We start from the raw sequence: 15,937 nt of genomic DNA on the forward strand, positions 1-15,937 counted from the left end.
CAAGGTGCCAGTGCAGGTGTTACGTGCTGTCTCTTCTCACTTTATAGATCTCTTGGGTATGGAACAACAAGTTTTGATCGAGAAATCATTGCAATAAGTGAAAGTCTCAGGAATCTTCTATGCCACATCAATAAATTTAAGAATGCAGTTATATGGTCAGACTCCAAAGCAGCTGTTCTATCAATAGTCTCTAAACACACACCTTCATCTCAAACAGCAGAAATAACTAAAATGCTCTCTCAACTAATATCACTCAATAAAAGAATTGTATTCCAATGGATACCATCCCACTGTGGAATCCTGGGAAACAGAATGCGGATGCTTTAGCAAAGAAGGGCAGCACTGCTACTTACCGACCTGTTACTAAATCTACGTTTTACTCTGTGAAAAGATTTATTAAATCTACATACTTAGACTTCAACAAACAAAATTTGATAACACAATCTCAAGGGAAAAAATGGAACTCTCTGCATCATAATCCACAGTTAATTTCCGATTTACCACGAAAATCGTCTGTAGCTGCATTTAGATTGGCAACAGGTCATGACTGTGTGGCCAAACACCTGCATAGAATTGGAATATATCAGTCCCCTAACTGCCAATTGCGCAACTCAAACCAAGAAATGGATTCGGAACACCTCAAAATCTGTGCTTCAGTGGCTGGCCATGATAATATCTTTGAAAAGTATTGGAGTGCAAGAGGTCAAATGACTTTATTATCAAACGTCTGGCATTAGAAAACAACAACAACATTTTAGATCTAGTATAACATCATTATGCAAACAAAGTTTTCAATATATTGAAACGAAAAAATCATGTAACGTACGTTAATTTGTTATTCCAAGGAACGCCTCACTTATTCCTCGAAGTTTTTTACCCTCGCCCAGAAATATCTCCCATGCGTGCCTATCCAATGCCAGGTCTTCATTTTTTCTGACTTGCTGAAGGTCCGTAGTATTTGGTTTCTCCAATTAAGTCTTGGTCTACTCAAAGGTCTTTTACCGTCTGGAAGTCCAACTAATGCTTGATGTAGTAAGCCTGCATTACATAGAGTATGTCCAAACCATCTCAATCGTCTAATTCAGATTATAGCAACTAAAAAAATATTTTTATAAAATTTCCTGTTATCTCTGTTGCCTCGGATTTTCCATGTCTTTTTCTTCTTCTTCTTCTTATGGCCTTCCTTTGGAATCCTCTAGTCCATTTAGAATCTGGTATCCCAGTAGAAGTGCAGGATGTTTTTTTCTTGATTGGATTTATCTAGCTTGCTGCAGTGTAAAAGATGTCGTTTGTTCATTGGGTCTGAGCTATTGCAGAGTGTGCAATGATCTGAACTGAAGATTTTTAATCTATGGAGATGTTGTGCTAAACAATCAAAACCTGTATCCAGTCTGAATAAAGCCACTGCTTCCTATCTTTGTTTGGTGCTGTTGATTTTCTAGATTGATGTATATTTTCCCATGTTTTTCCTCTAGAAGATTCTGTGCAACTGGTATCATATTTATGTTTCCATTTTTGGTGAAAGATTCTTTTGTCTTCTTGTTTTGTGGTGAGCTTGACTTGGTTTGTTATTGTAGTTCAGTTCCCTTTTTGGCCAGATGATCTGCCATTTCATTTCTATGGATTCCCATGTGAGGGGGAATCCACTGGATGCTGATGTGCTTCTGTAGGTTGTTTAATGTTCCTATTATTTTTCTTATTTCATTTGTGGTTTTTGATTGGGGTTCATAAATGTATGTGATTGCTTCTATTGCTGCTTTTGAATCTACCAGAAGAACTGCCTTGGTGAATGCATTTGGTCTATATATGAGTTGTGTTATGGCAATTAGGACTGCTATTAAGCTATGTGGCTACCAAGCTCTCAGAAGTCAAAAGAAATGTTAATTCCATTATAAAAACTGTCAAAGTCTAGACTATAAGATTATGTATGTATAAACTTCTTTTCTTTTCAGTCGTGTTTCTGCATTTGGCTGTGAATGTGGGTTTGTTAAGTTAGCAATTGTTGACGTAACAAAGAAAGAAGTGCTTTCCAGTTGGTCAGCTCGGTTTGGAGGTCCAGTATCTACTGTCAGACTGTTCACTGAAGAATCTCAGCTGAAAGCGCCATCTTTTCTCAATTTACATCAGAAAATCAGACAAGAAGAGCTGCCTGTGCACCTGCTAGTCTCAAACACTTTGCAGCCATCTGTAGTATACATGTGAGTTTTACTGTGGATTTTTTATTTTATTTTTACACTTATTTATAGTCATTAAAAAATCAAAAAGCAATTGGTCCTGGAGCAATGCCAGTGGAACTAATTAGAGTACAGATCAAAGAGATAACATAAAATACATATAATAAAATTACTTAAATGGAGATCTAAATAGACCTCCTATCCCCTTCTGTTTCATCATCACTATTAATCCTACTTGTCTGTGGTGTAATAATCATGATGAAGATCTGGAACACATTCTTCTACACTGTCCATCTATAAACCACAAAAGAAGTAAATTAAAATCATCAGTACCAGTTGCAGAAGACACAGCCCTGCAGTATATATTGACTACACCCCACCTCTGGCTACTAGCAACAGGCATCTATAATGAACACCGATCAAAATACCCCTCATTTCTCGTAAAAAACAACAACTGAATAGACTACAGTGGACTATAGTGAACTTTATGTTGTCAGCAAACAGCTGGATACATTAAGAAGATTGATTGATTCAATAACACTATCTACTGAAGTTTAGAAGAGCTTGAAGATAGACCTAACTACATCCTCTACATTTTTTCTTATTCAATCATTCCCAATATCATTTACTGAATCTGGGCAGTGCTTGAAGATACACCTAACTACAGTCTTTTTCATTTCTTCTTACTGAATTATTCCCAGTATCATTTACTCAAGCTGGGCAGTGCTTGAAGATAAACCCAACTACATTCTCTTTCATTTATTCTTATTGAATCATTCCCAGTATAATTTGAATCTGGGTAGTGCCTGAAGATAGATCTAACTACATCCTCTTTCATTTCTTTGCTATTGAAACATTCAGATATAATTTACTCAAGCTGGGCAATGCTTGAAGATATGCCTAACTACATTCTCTGAATTATTCCCAGCATCATTTACTGAAGATGAGCAGTGCTTGAAGATGGACCTAACTACATCATCTTCCATTTCTTCTTATTAAATCATCTACATCCTCTTCCCTTTTTTTTCCTGTTGAATCATTTCTATGTCATGTACCGAAACTGGGAGTGCTTGAAGATACATCTGATTACATTTTCTTCCATAAACCCTTTAACTCTATTAAATATAGAATATAATCTAAATTTAACAGAAGAAATACTAAAATCAGAAGTAAACACTGAAATACTGAAACAGTTGTCTTTAGAGACAATTAATATTAGGTACCCTCCACAAAACTGGCTTCATTTATACACCGACGGATTCTTGATCTCCAGAGAACAAGGTGCCGGTGCAGGTGTTACGTGCTGTCTCTTCTCACTTTATAGATCTCTTGGGTATGGAACAACAAGTTTTGATGGTGAAATCATTGCAATAAGTGAAAGTCTCAGGAATCTTCTATGCCATATCAATAAATTTAAGAATGCAGTTATATTGTCAGACTCCAAAGCAGCTATTCCATCAATAGTCTCTAAACACACACCTTCATCTCAAACAGCAGAAATAACTAAAATTCTCTCTCAATTAATATCACTCAATAAAAGAATTGTATTCCAATGGATACCATCCCATTGTGGAATCCTGGGAAACGAGACTGCGGATGCTTTAGCAAAGAAGGGCAGCACTGCTACTTACAGACTTGTTACTAAATCTACGTTTTACTCTGTGAAAAGATTTATTAAATCTACATACTTAGACTTTAACAAACAAAATTTGATAACACAATCTCAAGGGAAAAAATGAACTCTCTGCATCATAATCCACAGTTAATTCCCGATTTACCACGAAAATCGTCTGTAGCTGTATTTAGATTGGCAACAGGCCATGATTGTTTGGCCAAACACCTGCATAGAATTGGAATATATCAGTCCCCTAACTGCCCATTGTGCAACTCAAACCAAGAAATGGATTCGGAACACCTCAAAATCTGTGCTTCTATGGCTGGCCATGATAATATCTTTGAAAAATATTGGATTGCAAGAGGTCAAATGACTTTATTGTCATACGCCTGGCATTAGAAAACAACAACAACACATTTTCTTCCATTCATCGTACATACTTATTCTCACCATATCATTTACTTACTGAAGTTACATTCCTAGAACAGCTTGAGTAAATATATTAAGAAACTGTTTTGTTACTGTCTTAGGAATGTGATGGAACAAGGTTTGCGTAACTGCTTCCCACTGCCAGATAGTGAGCATTACGATGCAGCACTCTGTTCCACCATTGCAGATGTGGACATGGACGGGAGAAACGAAATTGTGCTTGGTACTTATGGTCAGGTGAGTGAGATTTCATACTATTTTACAATGTCTTCATTGATTACTAATGCATCCATTTATGGTCACTCATATCTTCTTGAATTCTGTTTGTGCTAAATATTCCATTCCTTAAACAGAGTACCTCTAAGGCAGAGTTCATTACCGCATGATGATTAAATGGTTGGTTGGTGTCTAATGCACTACATTTAGCAATGAAGCCATTTGCAGTCGAGCCTTCCAGTATTTGCAGACAGTATTGCCTTTTAAAGGTACGGTCACACGTCGCTACTTTTGCAGCGATGCAGTACAAAAAACTGTGCAACTCTCGTACTGCGACTTGTGAACAATGGTGCAACTCGAAAAGTAGCGGCTGCCGAACCTGCTGCTTGCTACTTTTTGATGCTGTGCGCAGCTTAAAAGTAGCAACGTGTGAACAGGGTTCTCAGGGTTGCAGCTGCAGCATTTTTGATATCGGTTTTGTTGAAACTTTTGCTGCGGTTTCGACCAGTGTTGCCACCCAAATGTGCCAATGACACTTTTATTGTTTGGATGCATTTTAATGTCAGATGTGATGAAAATAAATTATTTGTAACAGTTATTAAATGCACAACACAGTCTGAGCATAACTGCTGACGATATAATTCACTTTTTTAATTTTCTGCAGCATAGTTTCAAACAGGAGGGTTGCCAACATTGATTACGTGAATATGCTGTTGGTTATCATTTAAGTATATAGGCATTTTATAGTAAAATAATGCCAATTTCTGAATACTAGTTAGAACAGAGAAGCAAATAATAGATAAGTAAGCTTTCGCATGAGTTTATTAATAATGCGAACATAACCACAAAATGTATATTGAGAAGTCAACACGGAGATGAAACCTGCAGCATGACTGCAGCTGCAAAAGTAGCGCCTTGTGTGTGAACAGACTTGCAACCTCCAGTTGCAACTTTTGCAGTACGAAAAGTAGCGTGCAGCGCGCTACTTTTGGCTTACGTGTGAACACGACACGCAACTTTTGCAGCTGCAGTACAAAAGTTGCGCAGCAAAAGTAGCAACGTGTGACCGTACCTTAAGGTCACTGCAGTGTAAACTTGTAGATGTTCCTCATTCATTTCCTTGTTGTTGCTGCAGAGGACGCATAGTGATGGCAGAATTTTTAGTTAAATTAAATGGTAGATGAGTATAATGCTACAAGTGATGGAATATGACACTGATAAGAAATGTCCTGTAGTCCTGTGGTTCAGTGACAGGGTTGTTTTGTAAACTATAAATATGATTGAAACCTCCAAACTTATTTTAATATCTGTTACCAAGAAAAAATTGAGAATGGAATAATTACCAGCCCTAACATAAAAATTTGTGTTTATTCATTTTCATTCATGAGAAGGTTATTGTTCATGTATAATAACTCTAATACATGGAGAGGGGAAAGTAACTGGCCACCCTACCCCATTATCCCCTGTCTTAGTTGCCTCATGAGTAAGGGTGTGATTTGTTTGTATTAACGATATACTGTATGTGAAATGTGTTAAAACTTCATTTTATGCATGGAAAATGTAAATCCCTTAATGAAAGTCAAAAATTAAGTGAAACATATCCACGAATTTTTGCGAAATTGGTAGAAATGCACGAAATTACTACATAATGATATTTTCAACAAAAAGACATGTTTTACAGAGAATTCGCACGAAAAATGACTTGCTTCTAAATAAAACATGAAAATATTCTTCGTTATAAAATATACATTAACATTTTTACATATTTGATCATTAGCAACACAAGCAAACAAAGGTCATTTCTCTTTCCCACAACAACTGCCTTCGTGAGATCAAGTCGATGAAGAAGGCAGTGTCGTCATTTCCTCACAGTTGAATGAAATTGAATTATGAATTTAATTAATTAATGATGCAAACAATTTTCTGTAGCCGATTTAAGTGAACACCATATTTTAACGTTTTGGTGGCTACTTCATTCACACACAACCCCCAGAATGTCTGGAGGACCACACCTGCTGTTGGTTGATGGGTCCACTGGACCTAGCTGGGAGATCTTGTTGATCACCAGCTTTCCCTCCTTAAGCCACTGGAGGACGATTTTAGTGCCATAGCAGGTCAGGACTAGGAACAGAAAAGTAGAAAGAGGAGGAAGGAAAGGGAAATGAACACCTAGGCCTCGAATGCTCTAATGCCGTCGGGGTCGAAGAAAGTAAGAGGACTGGATAGGAAAGGGTAAAGAGGGAATTAGGTATTGAATAGAGGAAAATTATACCTAATTCAGTCATTAACTCATCAACTACAACATCGGCTACAACTTGCCATTTTCACTATATTGGAGTGCAAGAGGTCAAATGACTTTATTGTCAAACGCCTGAAATTAGAAAACAACAACAACAATTGTCTGTTAGTCTCAAAGGGATTGTTTCAATAATGATTAAAAAAAATATACAGTATTTTATAATTTTTTAAGTTTCTCTAGGGTGCGAAATATGCATGAAATTGCTTGTATTTTTATGAAAATTTCACCGAAATGAAACCATTTTAATCACCGAAATCAGGGTAAAATAATCATCATAAAATCACACCCCTACTCATGAGTGATGCCTTATTGGTGTCACGAGGTTCAAACCTGTCTTCGGACAGTTGAATAAACAACTCTACTACATGGTTCCATTGTTGTTTCTTTCTCATATTATGATGGAAGCCTGAACTTCTGTCGCCCTTAGCAGTGGATTAAACTCAGTGGCGACTCGTGAACTTGTGGATTGAGAGAACTGCAGTAGATTTCGGTACATACAAATTTCACTTCTTGATACCAGTACTAATAAGTATAGGACAAAAATAAATGCACTACATATCGAAAAACCAAAACTTCCTGACTTAGTTGGGAGATTCTGTGGGACCATTTGCTAATCCCTAAGAAAAACTAATACCATCGATTTCAGTCTGAATTTCAGATCGGCAGACACTCAACTTACAATCTACCAGTTCATTCTGAATTGTCTTAGAATAACCTTAAACAGTGGCATGTTCCAAATGATTTTTGAAAGGCTCGTTTAGATTACTCACGAACTGTAGCAACCCACGAAACACATCAGGGTTCTTCGAATCGTTTTTCATCATGTCCCCTAAGGGGAAGTTCATATTGGCCACAAAATTTGATACAATCAATATTTTTTTAAAATAATTTCACGATTTTTTCTCATTTCTTGATTATGTTTGAGAATGTTTGTTCTGTTCGTTTCACTTAATTGCACAGCAGTGTTAGTTTTGCGTAACATAGCCAATGAAACAACATTCTTCAGGTGAGACTGCGAAGATTCGTGCATTTTGCTTTTTAGGGGTAAATGTCCTAAATGTGTCACACCACTCCTAGTCCATGCAGCATCACCACCGAAGAGGAGGCAAGGAAAACAAAATACAGATTTTTTTGTTCACATCCACGTAACCACAAATGCTTAGCGTAAATTTCATTGTTATATTTCTTACATATGCGCTATTTCGGCTGGATGAAGCTTAAGTAAGATTTAAGTCGGGTAAAGGACGACACTTTAATTTCACTTCATTACATCAATATTCTCCGCAAGGGAAAGTTGAGAAAAATAAAATTAATATTCTGTAATTCACACACACTCATGCTTGCAAATTTGCACTGGTTAAGTTACGGTATTAAGACGTCACACCAAAGCAACACTCAGATATACTGATGGTCAACAATTTTCTAAAACTGGAAAAGAAGTCTCTTTCGTATTTTACGTGCTATATCAAAAGGATTCTACTCGTGCAATCATTTTGAGTTAAGGCAAACATTAGGTTCTGCTGGAGGCTGGATATATACGTAATAATAAGGCAAAAGAGAATATTAATTTCGTTATATTAACTCGATAAGATTCTACAACAATAAGTATGTGAAAAGAAAATAAAAATTTTGTCATTAAGTTTCAAGGGAATAGAGAATCCATTTGACATAGCGTTACAATAGCAGTGTGGGAGGAGAGGAAAGATCCCTTGTGGCCTGGCTCTGCAAGCCACTGCAGCGAGATATGGGTTTTAAACAGTGGCAGTTTCCCTCTGCTTCCCTTCACCTCTCTACCCCCTGACCATGCAAGACACACTCTCTATGAGCTGACCACCCTGCAGATCACAGGACGACTTTGAATGCAGTGTCAATTCCAATACAGTCGACGCGCAAAAAGATTATGCATAAGATAATAGTACATATTCCCGGCCAGATGAAATATAAAGCAATTTACCAATAAAAGCTGTAAAAATTCTTCTAAAAATTAAAATAAATATTATTTTTATTTTCCTGTCAAAGCAGGGAGTGGTGCAGCTCCGCAGCTCTTATGGACGAGCTGCCCGATTAAACTTATAGGAGGGATACCCATTGAACTGCCATCAGTTTAATAATTAAGGAAGCAACACTTGTAACCACGAAGGACATTGCCAATATATCAAAATACATTATTCTATTGCAGGAAGTGTTGGTGTACAAATATCAACAAAACGAGTCTGATAAAGCAGGTTCGTGGTTCCTTAGAAGTCAGCGCAGTTTTGCGAACCCAATTCACTCCATCCTCTATCTGGATGTGACAGGCGATGGAGTCAAGGAGTTTGTCATTCTCACTCTTCGAGGTGTACACATCATGCAGGTTGGTATCATTTCATTTCCTTCTTGTGCTCCAACTCCTTTGCCTCCTCCCACATCCTTTAAGTATTAGTTTCCGTTACTCACAGACTTCCTCTCTGGTGAATACATAATTTTGCATGGCTTTAAAGACTTTGGTCGAGCTTATTATTTGAAGATACTTTAATAATCTGATACTGGTAATTAGAAATACAGCTCAAAACTGGCTCAATGTTAATTGTTTTTAAGTGCTACTATGTACAACCAGCTACCTGCTTTCTTATGACCTTCACTGCACAAACTGTTATTTCTATACTGTTTTCGCTGTAAGAAAAATCCTAATGTAAACATAAGCACGTTGCTGTCATACCCGTGATTGGCTCCCAGTTGAAACACTCACATGGCGCAGGAAAATATAGTTCATATTTGGAAACCACAATCTTATATTATTTGAAAATAAAAAATTGAATTCTAGTTGTTAAATACGATGAAACATATAACTTCACTAATATGTAAAACGATATGTAAAAGAAAAGCTACTTTTATATTTTGTTATGTACTATGAACGCGGATGAATACCAACAGTAATACTGAGGCAGTCTGTTCTTGTAACAAGCTGGCGCCTCTTGAGCTCGTAGTTGTTCACGTAAGCACGTGGTACTGAAGTATGGCTTCTGCATCCTCAACTGTCCATTGTGAAGACATAAGACTTAAAAATAATTTAATTACAGTAATTATAAAGTAAATGTCTGCTAAGAAAACGAGTGCATAGTAGTGAGGTTAGGCCTACTTGACGAGTAACGGGAAATGTTTAACATGAAACAGAATGTACAACAGTAGGCGGGAACATATACTGAGAATCTATGGCGCCAAACAGCGGCCAATGAAGCCTCACTTCAGTCACGTGCTATTGTTTACATTAGGATTTTTCTTACAGCGAAAAGATTATAGGAGTACTCTTTTGCAAAGTAGCCTAAAGGTCGGTTAATCATTAAATAGAAAAACTAAAAAAAAAAAAAAATGGTTTATTACATCTTCTTGCTCCTCCTCCAACGTCAGCATTGGAGATTTTATTTCATTTGCTTCCGAGCAATCCAGTCAAGTTTTTTTGACGTGACTGCATCTTCAGTGGAGGTACAAACGGGAAAAATGTCACATTTTATGTGTAACAGAAGCATTGACATCATACAACAGGCGTTCTCAACCTGGTGCTCTTTTAATGGTATTTGCTGCTCTTGTCATGCGAGTAAAAATATGTTCATGAGCATGCATGTTCCGCAGGTCATTTTTCCAATTAAAAATTTGTTGTACGAGCATTTAAACAATTGTTATCTTATCATCTTCTTGAGTCTCAGAAATAAATTGTATGTTTTCTTGTTTCAGCACGATCCTAAAGATGTTTCAGAAGTGTTTGATTGCCGATTTAAACTGCTCACAGACCTTCAGACATCCCAGGAGACGTGAAATTGTCATATCTCGGAATCGAACTCTTATTTTTTTTATAGAAGCATTATTTCTTGTTTTTATTATTATTTTTTAAGCTTGCATTGTTGTCAGTTTTTCAGAGCATCTGATCTCTACAAAGTAAACCTCAGAAAAATGTTATCAGTGCCATATATTTATGTACATATGAATTGTATTACGTTAATGAGGAAAAATCAAATACAGTATATTACAATAGACAATTTTCCTTCAATAATTTCAAGGGAAAAATTGTTCTAGAGCCGGGTATCGAACCGGGGATCTTTGGCTGAGCGTGCGAACACTCTACCGACTGAACTACCCAGGAACTATACCAATTTTCCCCTTATATCCACATACCTCAAGTGGGTTAATGTCAGAGCTCAGCATTGAGTGCACACTTACTGTGCGACTTAAATTTGTGGTTTTCTGTTATCGAAACAGTAACGCATATTAATAAATATTATAAAAGTCTTGCTTTTCAGGTATACCTCCCTGTAAAGCCAGATTTGTATAATTTTCCTTCATTCTTAATACACATAAATGACTATGTTAACGAAGTTAATATTTTCGTAACCATTATGGTAGAGGGAGTGGGAATGTATATATGAGGCGGATTTTTAAAGTGAGTATCGATAATTTAAAAAAAATAAACACAACATTATTTTCAAAGCCAAGCTAATCGCTATTGTTGATATAAGGCTTAGCACCAACATACCAATTCAATTCCCAGAACAACGATAAACTTGAACATCTGTGGTTCATGATGAGAAACATGGATATTCCTCGTGGTTTGTTCAAAGATAGCTCTAGACCAGGGATCATCAGCGCAGAGCACCCTGGGGCTAGCATCTCTTACCCGCAGAGAACACAGTGCACCATGGTGCACTCGTAGCTGCTAGTGGGTTGCTCTCTACCTCTTCCTGCTGCATGACGGTGCACATGGGACGGCACCGCTTACATTTCAGCAAGGTCGACCTGGTTGGCTAGTTGGTATAGCACTGGCCTTCTATGCCCAAGGTTGCGGGTTCGATCCCAGGTCAGGTCAATGGCATTTAAGTGTGCTTAAATGCGACAGGCTCATGTCAGTCGATTTACTGGCATGTAAAAGAACTCCTGCGGGACAAAATTCTGACACATCTGGCGACGCTGATATAACCTCTGCAGTTGCGAGTGTCGTTAAATAAAACATAACATTTCAGCGAGTGCTGACGACCACTGTTCTAAACGACTTGGAAATCTACAGGCAGAAAACGGAGCCCCACAATCACCAATCACTATTCTATCAATAGTCTCTAAACACACACCTTCGTCTCAAACAGCAGAAATAACTAAAATGCTCTCTCAATTAATATTACTCGATATAAAAATTGTATTCCAATGGATACCATCCCATTGTGGAATCCTGGGAAACGAGAATGCGGATGCACTAGCAAAGAAGGGCAGCACTGCTACTTACAGACCTGTTACTAAATCTACATATTACTCTGTGAAAAAATTTATTAAATCTACATACTGAGACTTCAAGAAACAAAATTTGATAACACAATCTCAAGGGAAAAAATGAACACTCTGCATCATAATCCACAGTTAATTCCCGATTTACCACGAAAATCGTCTGTAGCTGCATTTAGATTGGCAACAGGCCATGATTGTTTGGCCAAACACCTGCATAGAATTGGAATATATCAGTCCCCTAACTGCCCATTGTGTAACTCAAACCAAGAAATGGATTCGGAACACCTCAAAATCTGTGCTTCAGTGGCTGACCATGATAATATCTTTGAAAAATATTGGAGTGCAAGAGGTCAAATGACTTTATTGTCAAAAGCCTGGCATTAGAAAACAACAACAATCACCAAGAATTATCTGAACATAAAAATCACACTGTAACAAAATCACTATTATCTACCACAGCGATATTTTCATAGTAGTGACAGCAAATGCTGTCACAACCCACCCCTTGCCATTACATGGTTTTGTGCAATTCAGACTTCAGTGTTTATAAACAAGGCTTGCATAGCCTCTGTTTGACAGTACTACAAGATTTGGAGTACAGACATCTGCAAAGGTAGGATGTTAACAGCATGACCTACGATATATTCATTTAGATAAGTCTAATACATCATAAAATGATAGTTTATAACTAAGATACCGTACATAAAATCATTCGCTCTAAACCTAAACATATTTTACTAGAAACAGGTATTTTCCACAGAAGACCTTTTTTTTTTCAGTATTTATTTCCATGCCACTTTTTTCCAACGCTATTTAAATTATGTTAAGTTACTTAGTACCAGGGTTGAGAAAAACCCGGGTATTTAAAAAAAGACCCAACCCAGTGGGTTTTACTGGGTTTTTATGGGTTTTATTGGGTTTTTCTCTAATGGGTATTAAATAGTTCAATTTCGTGACTAAGTGATTCAGAACACCAATATATTCTAAGAACTACTTCATGAGCAAAAACTGGTTAAATTAAATAAGCAAAGATTGGTAAATTATTATTAAATATTCTTAAGTTGGCAGCCTGCCCTTCCACTATCTTGCTAATATGTTAGATCCAAGATTCAGAGGGGCAAGAATAACTGCAGATCAAGAGGAAAGTGCAGAAAATTGGCTCACAGAGATTCATCCAGAGTGGGTGATAAGTGTTATGTCTTTTAGGATTGCTGATTCTGATTATTTTCCTGCTACTATGTTTTCTGACGCAGTTGTCCAACAGTTCAGTCCAAAAAATGGTGGAAAATAATGGAATTGAAAACAACAAAAAAGGGGAACTTGCCAACAGGATTTATCAGCTTTGTGAAAAGTTTAATTTCTTGCCCTGCCAGCACTGCATCCATTGAGAGAATCTTCTCCACCTATGGGCTTGTTTGGTCAAAGTTAAGAAATAAGTTAGGAGAGGAAAAAGCTGAGAAATTAGTGAAGATCTACAGATTTCTGCATATTAAGAAGGACTGAATTGTGATGTAGTTAATATTAATACCATTCTACAATAAAACACCGTGTTGATGAAAGTAATTTTTTCTTTATAATGAAACATTACCTAATTAATAACTTCTGCTGACAAATTGTAATAGTAAATAAATATGATGCATCTTTTTGTAATATTTTGTATGTTGATTAAATTACGAGAAATAAATATATGGGTTTTTTTTGGGTTTTGTGTCGGGTTTTATTGAAGGGGTTTTTTTAAAAAAACCCATATGGTTTTTTTGGGTCGGGTTAAATTACAACAACCCTGCTTAGTACTGAAGATGAAGTGCTATTAGGACTATTGTATTTGTCAGTGTGTAAGACGCACAGGCATATAGGACGCCCCCTTTTTTGTACGCATTTTTGAGAGAAAAAATTATCACTGAATATTATAATGCGTTTACTGTATTTCAAACAAAGTAATATGTAGGTCTACTTTCATTAAATACCTAATCTAGCTAGGAAAGAATATATATTAATCCTCTTCGTCAAAACCCACAAATTCATCTCCAGAACTAAATGAATAGTCATTTGGAAATCTCTTCTAAATCAGAATCTGAATTCTCATACAACAAAGTGTCTCTGTAGGCTACATCCGGTGCATTATTAATGTCACACTTCTTAAATAATTTAACCATTGTCTCAGTTTTCACAGCATCCAATGGAACTTTAACCCATTCACAAACTGTATCAGCTATAAGACGCACTCATCCACACCTGTGGAGTAACGGTCAGCGCGTCTGGCCGCGAAACGAGGTGGCCGAAGCCCGGTCGGGGCAAGTTAACTAGTTGAGGGTTTTTCCGGGGTTTTCCCTCAACCTAATACGAGCAAATGCTGGGTAACTTTCGGTGCTGGACCCCGGACTCATTTCACCGGCATTATCACCTTCATTTCATTCAGACGCTAAATAACCTAGATGTTGATACAGCGTCGTAAAATAACCCAATAAAATAAGACGCACTCTGTTTCTGGACCCATTTTCAAAGAAAAAAGTGCGTCTTATACGCCATCAAATACGATAAATCATTGGGAAAAAGTAAAGCACATAATTTTAAATTTCTCTTCATTTGAATATACCAATGATATATTTGCCTCCATTCTTGAATAATTTTGTTCGTATATGTGATAAATAGGAGAGTGAAAAACCACGTCCTTGCTCTACTCATATATTTCTAGTCACTGTGACAATTTGTTAGTTTTAACTGAAATTAATTAAATTTGTTTTATAAATATTACATATTTTTTATGAACTGTTGTGGGACATGATTGCTAGTTTGTATACTAAATTATTTCAATTAACATTATACATAATTTGTAAACAATTTATTCTGGTTTTATCACACTGACAAAGAGTGTCCAGCATTTACTTCCAAGAAGAACTGGAATTGAAATTACGGTACATTATGGTATCTAATTTGAATTTCTTTTCTCATCTGTTTCCAAAATTTTTGGAACTTCAGAATACCGCGTAAGTACATATCTCGTTATTGCATTACTCATTTATTTTTGGTACAAGGAACATCTCTTTATGCGCTTATTTATTCATCTACCTTTGCACCATCAATTAAAAAAAAAACGTTCTTTTTTTTATAATTTTTAATTTGCACAGTCTTTGTACGTAAATGCTTACGCGGTTTTCTGAAGTATAGCTAATTCTTTTTCCCAGAATTTCATGTAATGTTATATTTTATTAAATTTCTCTCAACGTCTTTTTGGTGTTTGAGCTATAAAATAAGACTTTCCAAATGAAGAAAATTTGTTACCTGTTCAATTATTTTATTGCCGTATTTTCTCTAATAGGTACCCCGCACCCTCGAATAAGCACTTTTGAAAGGGGGTGGGGGGAAGGAAAAAATACAAAAATAAAACTTCCAATAAATGTATTTACGATAAATTAATTAGGCCTAAATGCAAATACAGTTGTTAAAAGTAAATTTTAAACAAATTTTATCCTAGAACACGACGCATTTAAAATCTACCCTATACGCATGCACTTGACGGTACTCAAGAGTGAAAACCGACATAATTAACTTGCTTAATTGGCCGTTTATTCGATAACCTGCAATATTAATAGCACGCGTCAGTAAATTAACTAGGTACCTTAATTTTGCACGATACTACGTGGTTTGTTATAATAAATACCTGATGTCACTATTAAGTTCTTCAATTTCCGCTTTTTTCATCATCATTGTCGCCGCCCGAGCATTCGTCCACAATCGTCCTCTGTTCCATCCAGCTGATTGGAGATGCTACACTTTCTTTTCAACAACAGTGAGCGATATGCAAGCCCATACATCACGGATCCATTAAGAATAAGACACACAAACTATACACTTAACATACTTGAACTTGGCTTTGACACGTACTGCTAATCCAAACGCCATTTAACAATGTTAACAATTGAAATAACCGCGCGGGAAGATAATGGCATGCAGAAT

The 15,937-nt window shown here is 36.5% G+C and overlaps 1 protein-coding gene across 2 annotated transcripts in view; it reads left to right on the forward strand.

Moving 5' to 3' along the window:
• The window catches only part of LOC138699516 (KICSTOR complex protein kaptin-like), a 32,647-nt gene extending 21,894 nt beyond the window's left edge, over window positions 1–10,753 (forward strand). For both annotated transcript variants that reach the window (XM_069825464.1, XM_069825463.1), the window contains 4 exons: window positions 1,953–2,198; window positions 4,320–4,455; window positions 8,913–9,086; window positions 10,445–10,753. In XM_069825464.1, the coding sequence (XP_069681565.1) occupies window positions 1,953–2,198; window positions 4,320–4,455; window positions 8,913–9,086; window positions 10,445–10,525 (637 nt within the window). In that variant the 3' untranslated portion in view covers window positions 10,526–10,753. The remainder of the gene's footprint in view (window positions 1–1,952; window positions 2,199–4,319; window positions 4,456–8,912; window positions 9,087–10,444) is intronic.
• Window positions 10,754–15,937: the final 5,184 nt, after the last annotated feature.

This window comes from Periplaneta americana, chromosome 5 (genome assembly GCF_040183065.1).
Source record: "Periplaneta americana isolate PAMFEO1 chromosome 5, P.americana_PAMFEO1_priV1, whole genome shotgun sequence".
Classification (NCBI taxonomy): Eukaryota; Metazoa; Arthropoda; class Insecta; order Blattodea; family Blattidae; genus Periplaneta; species Periplaneta americana.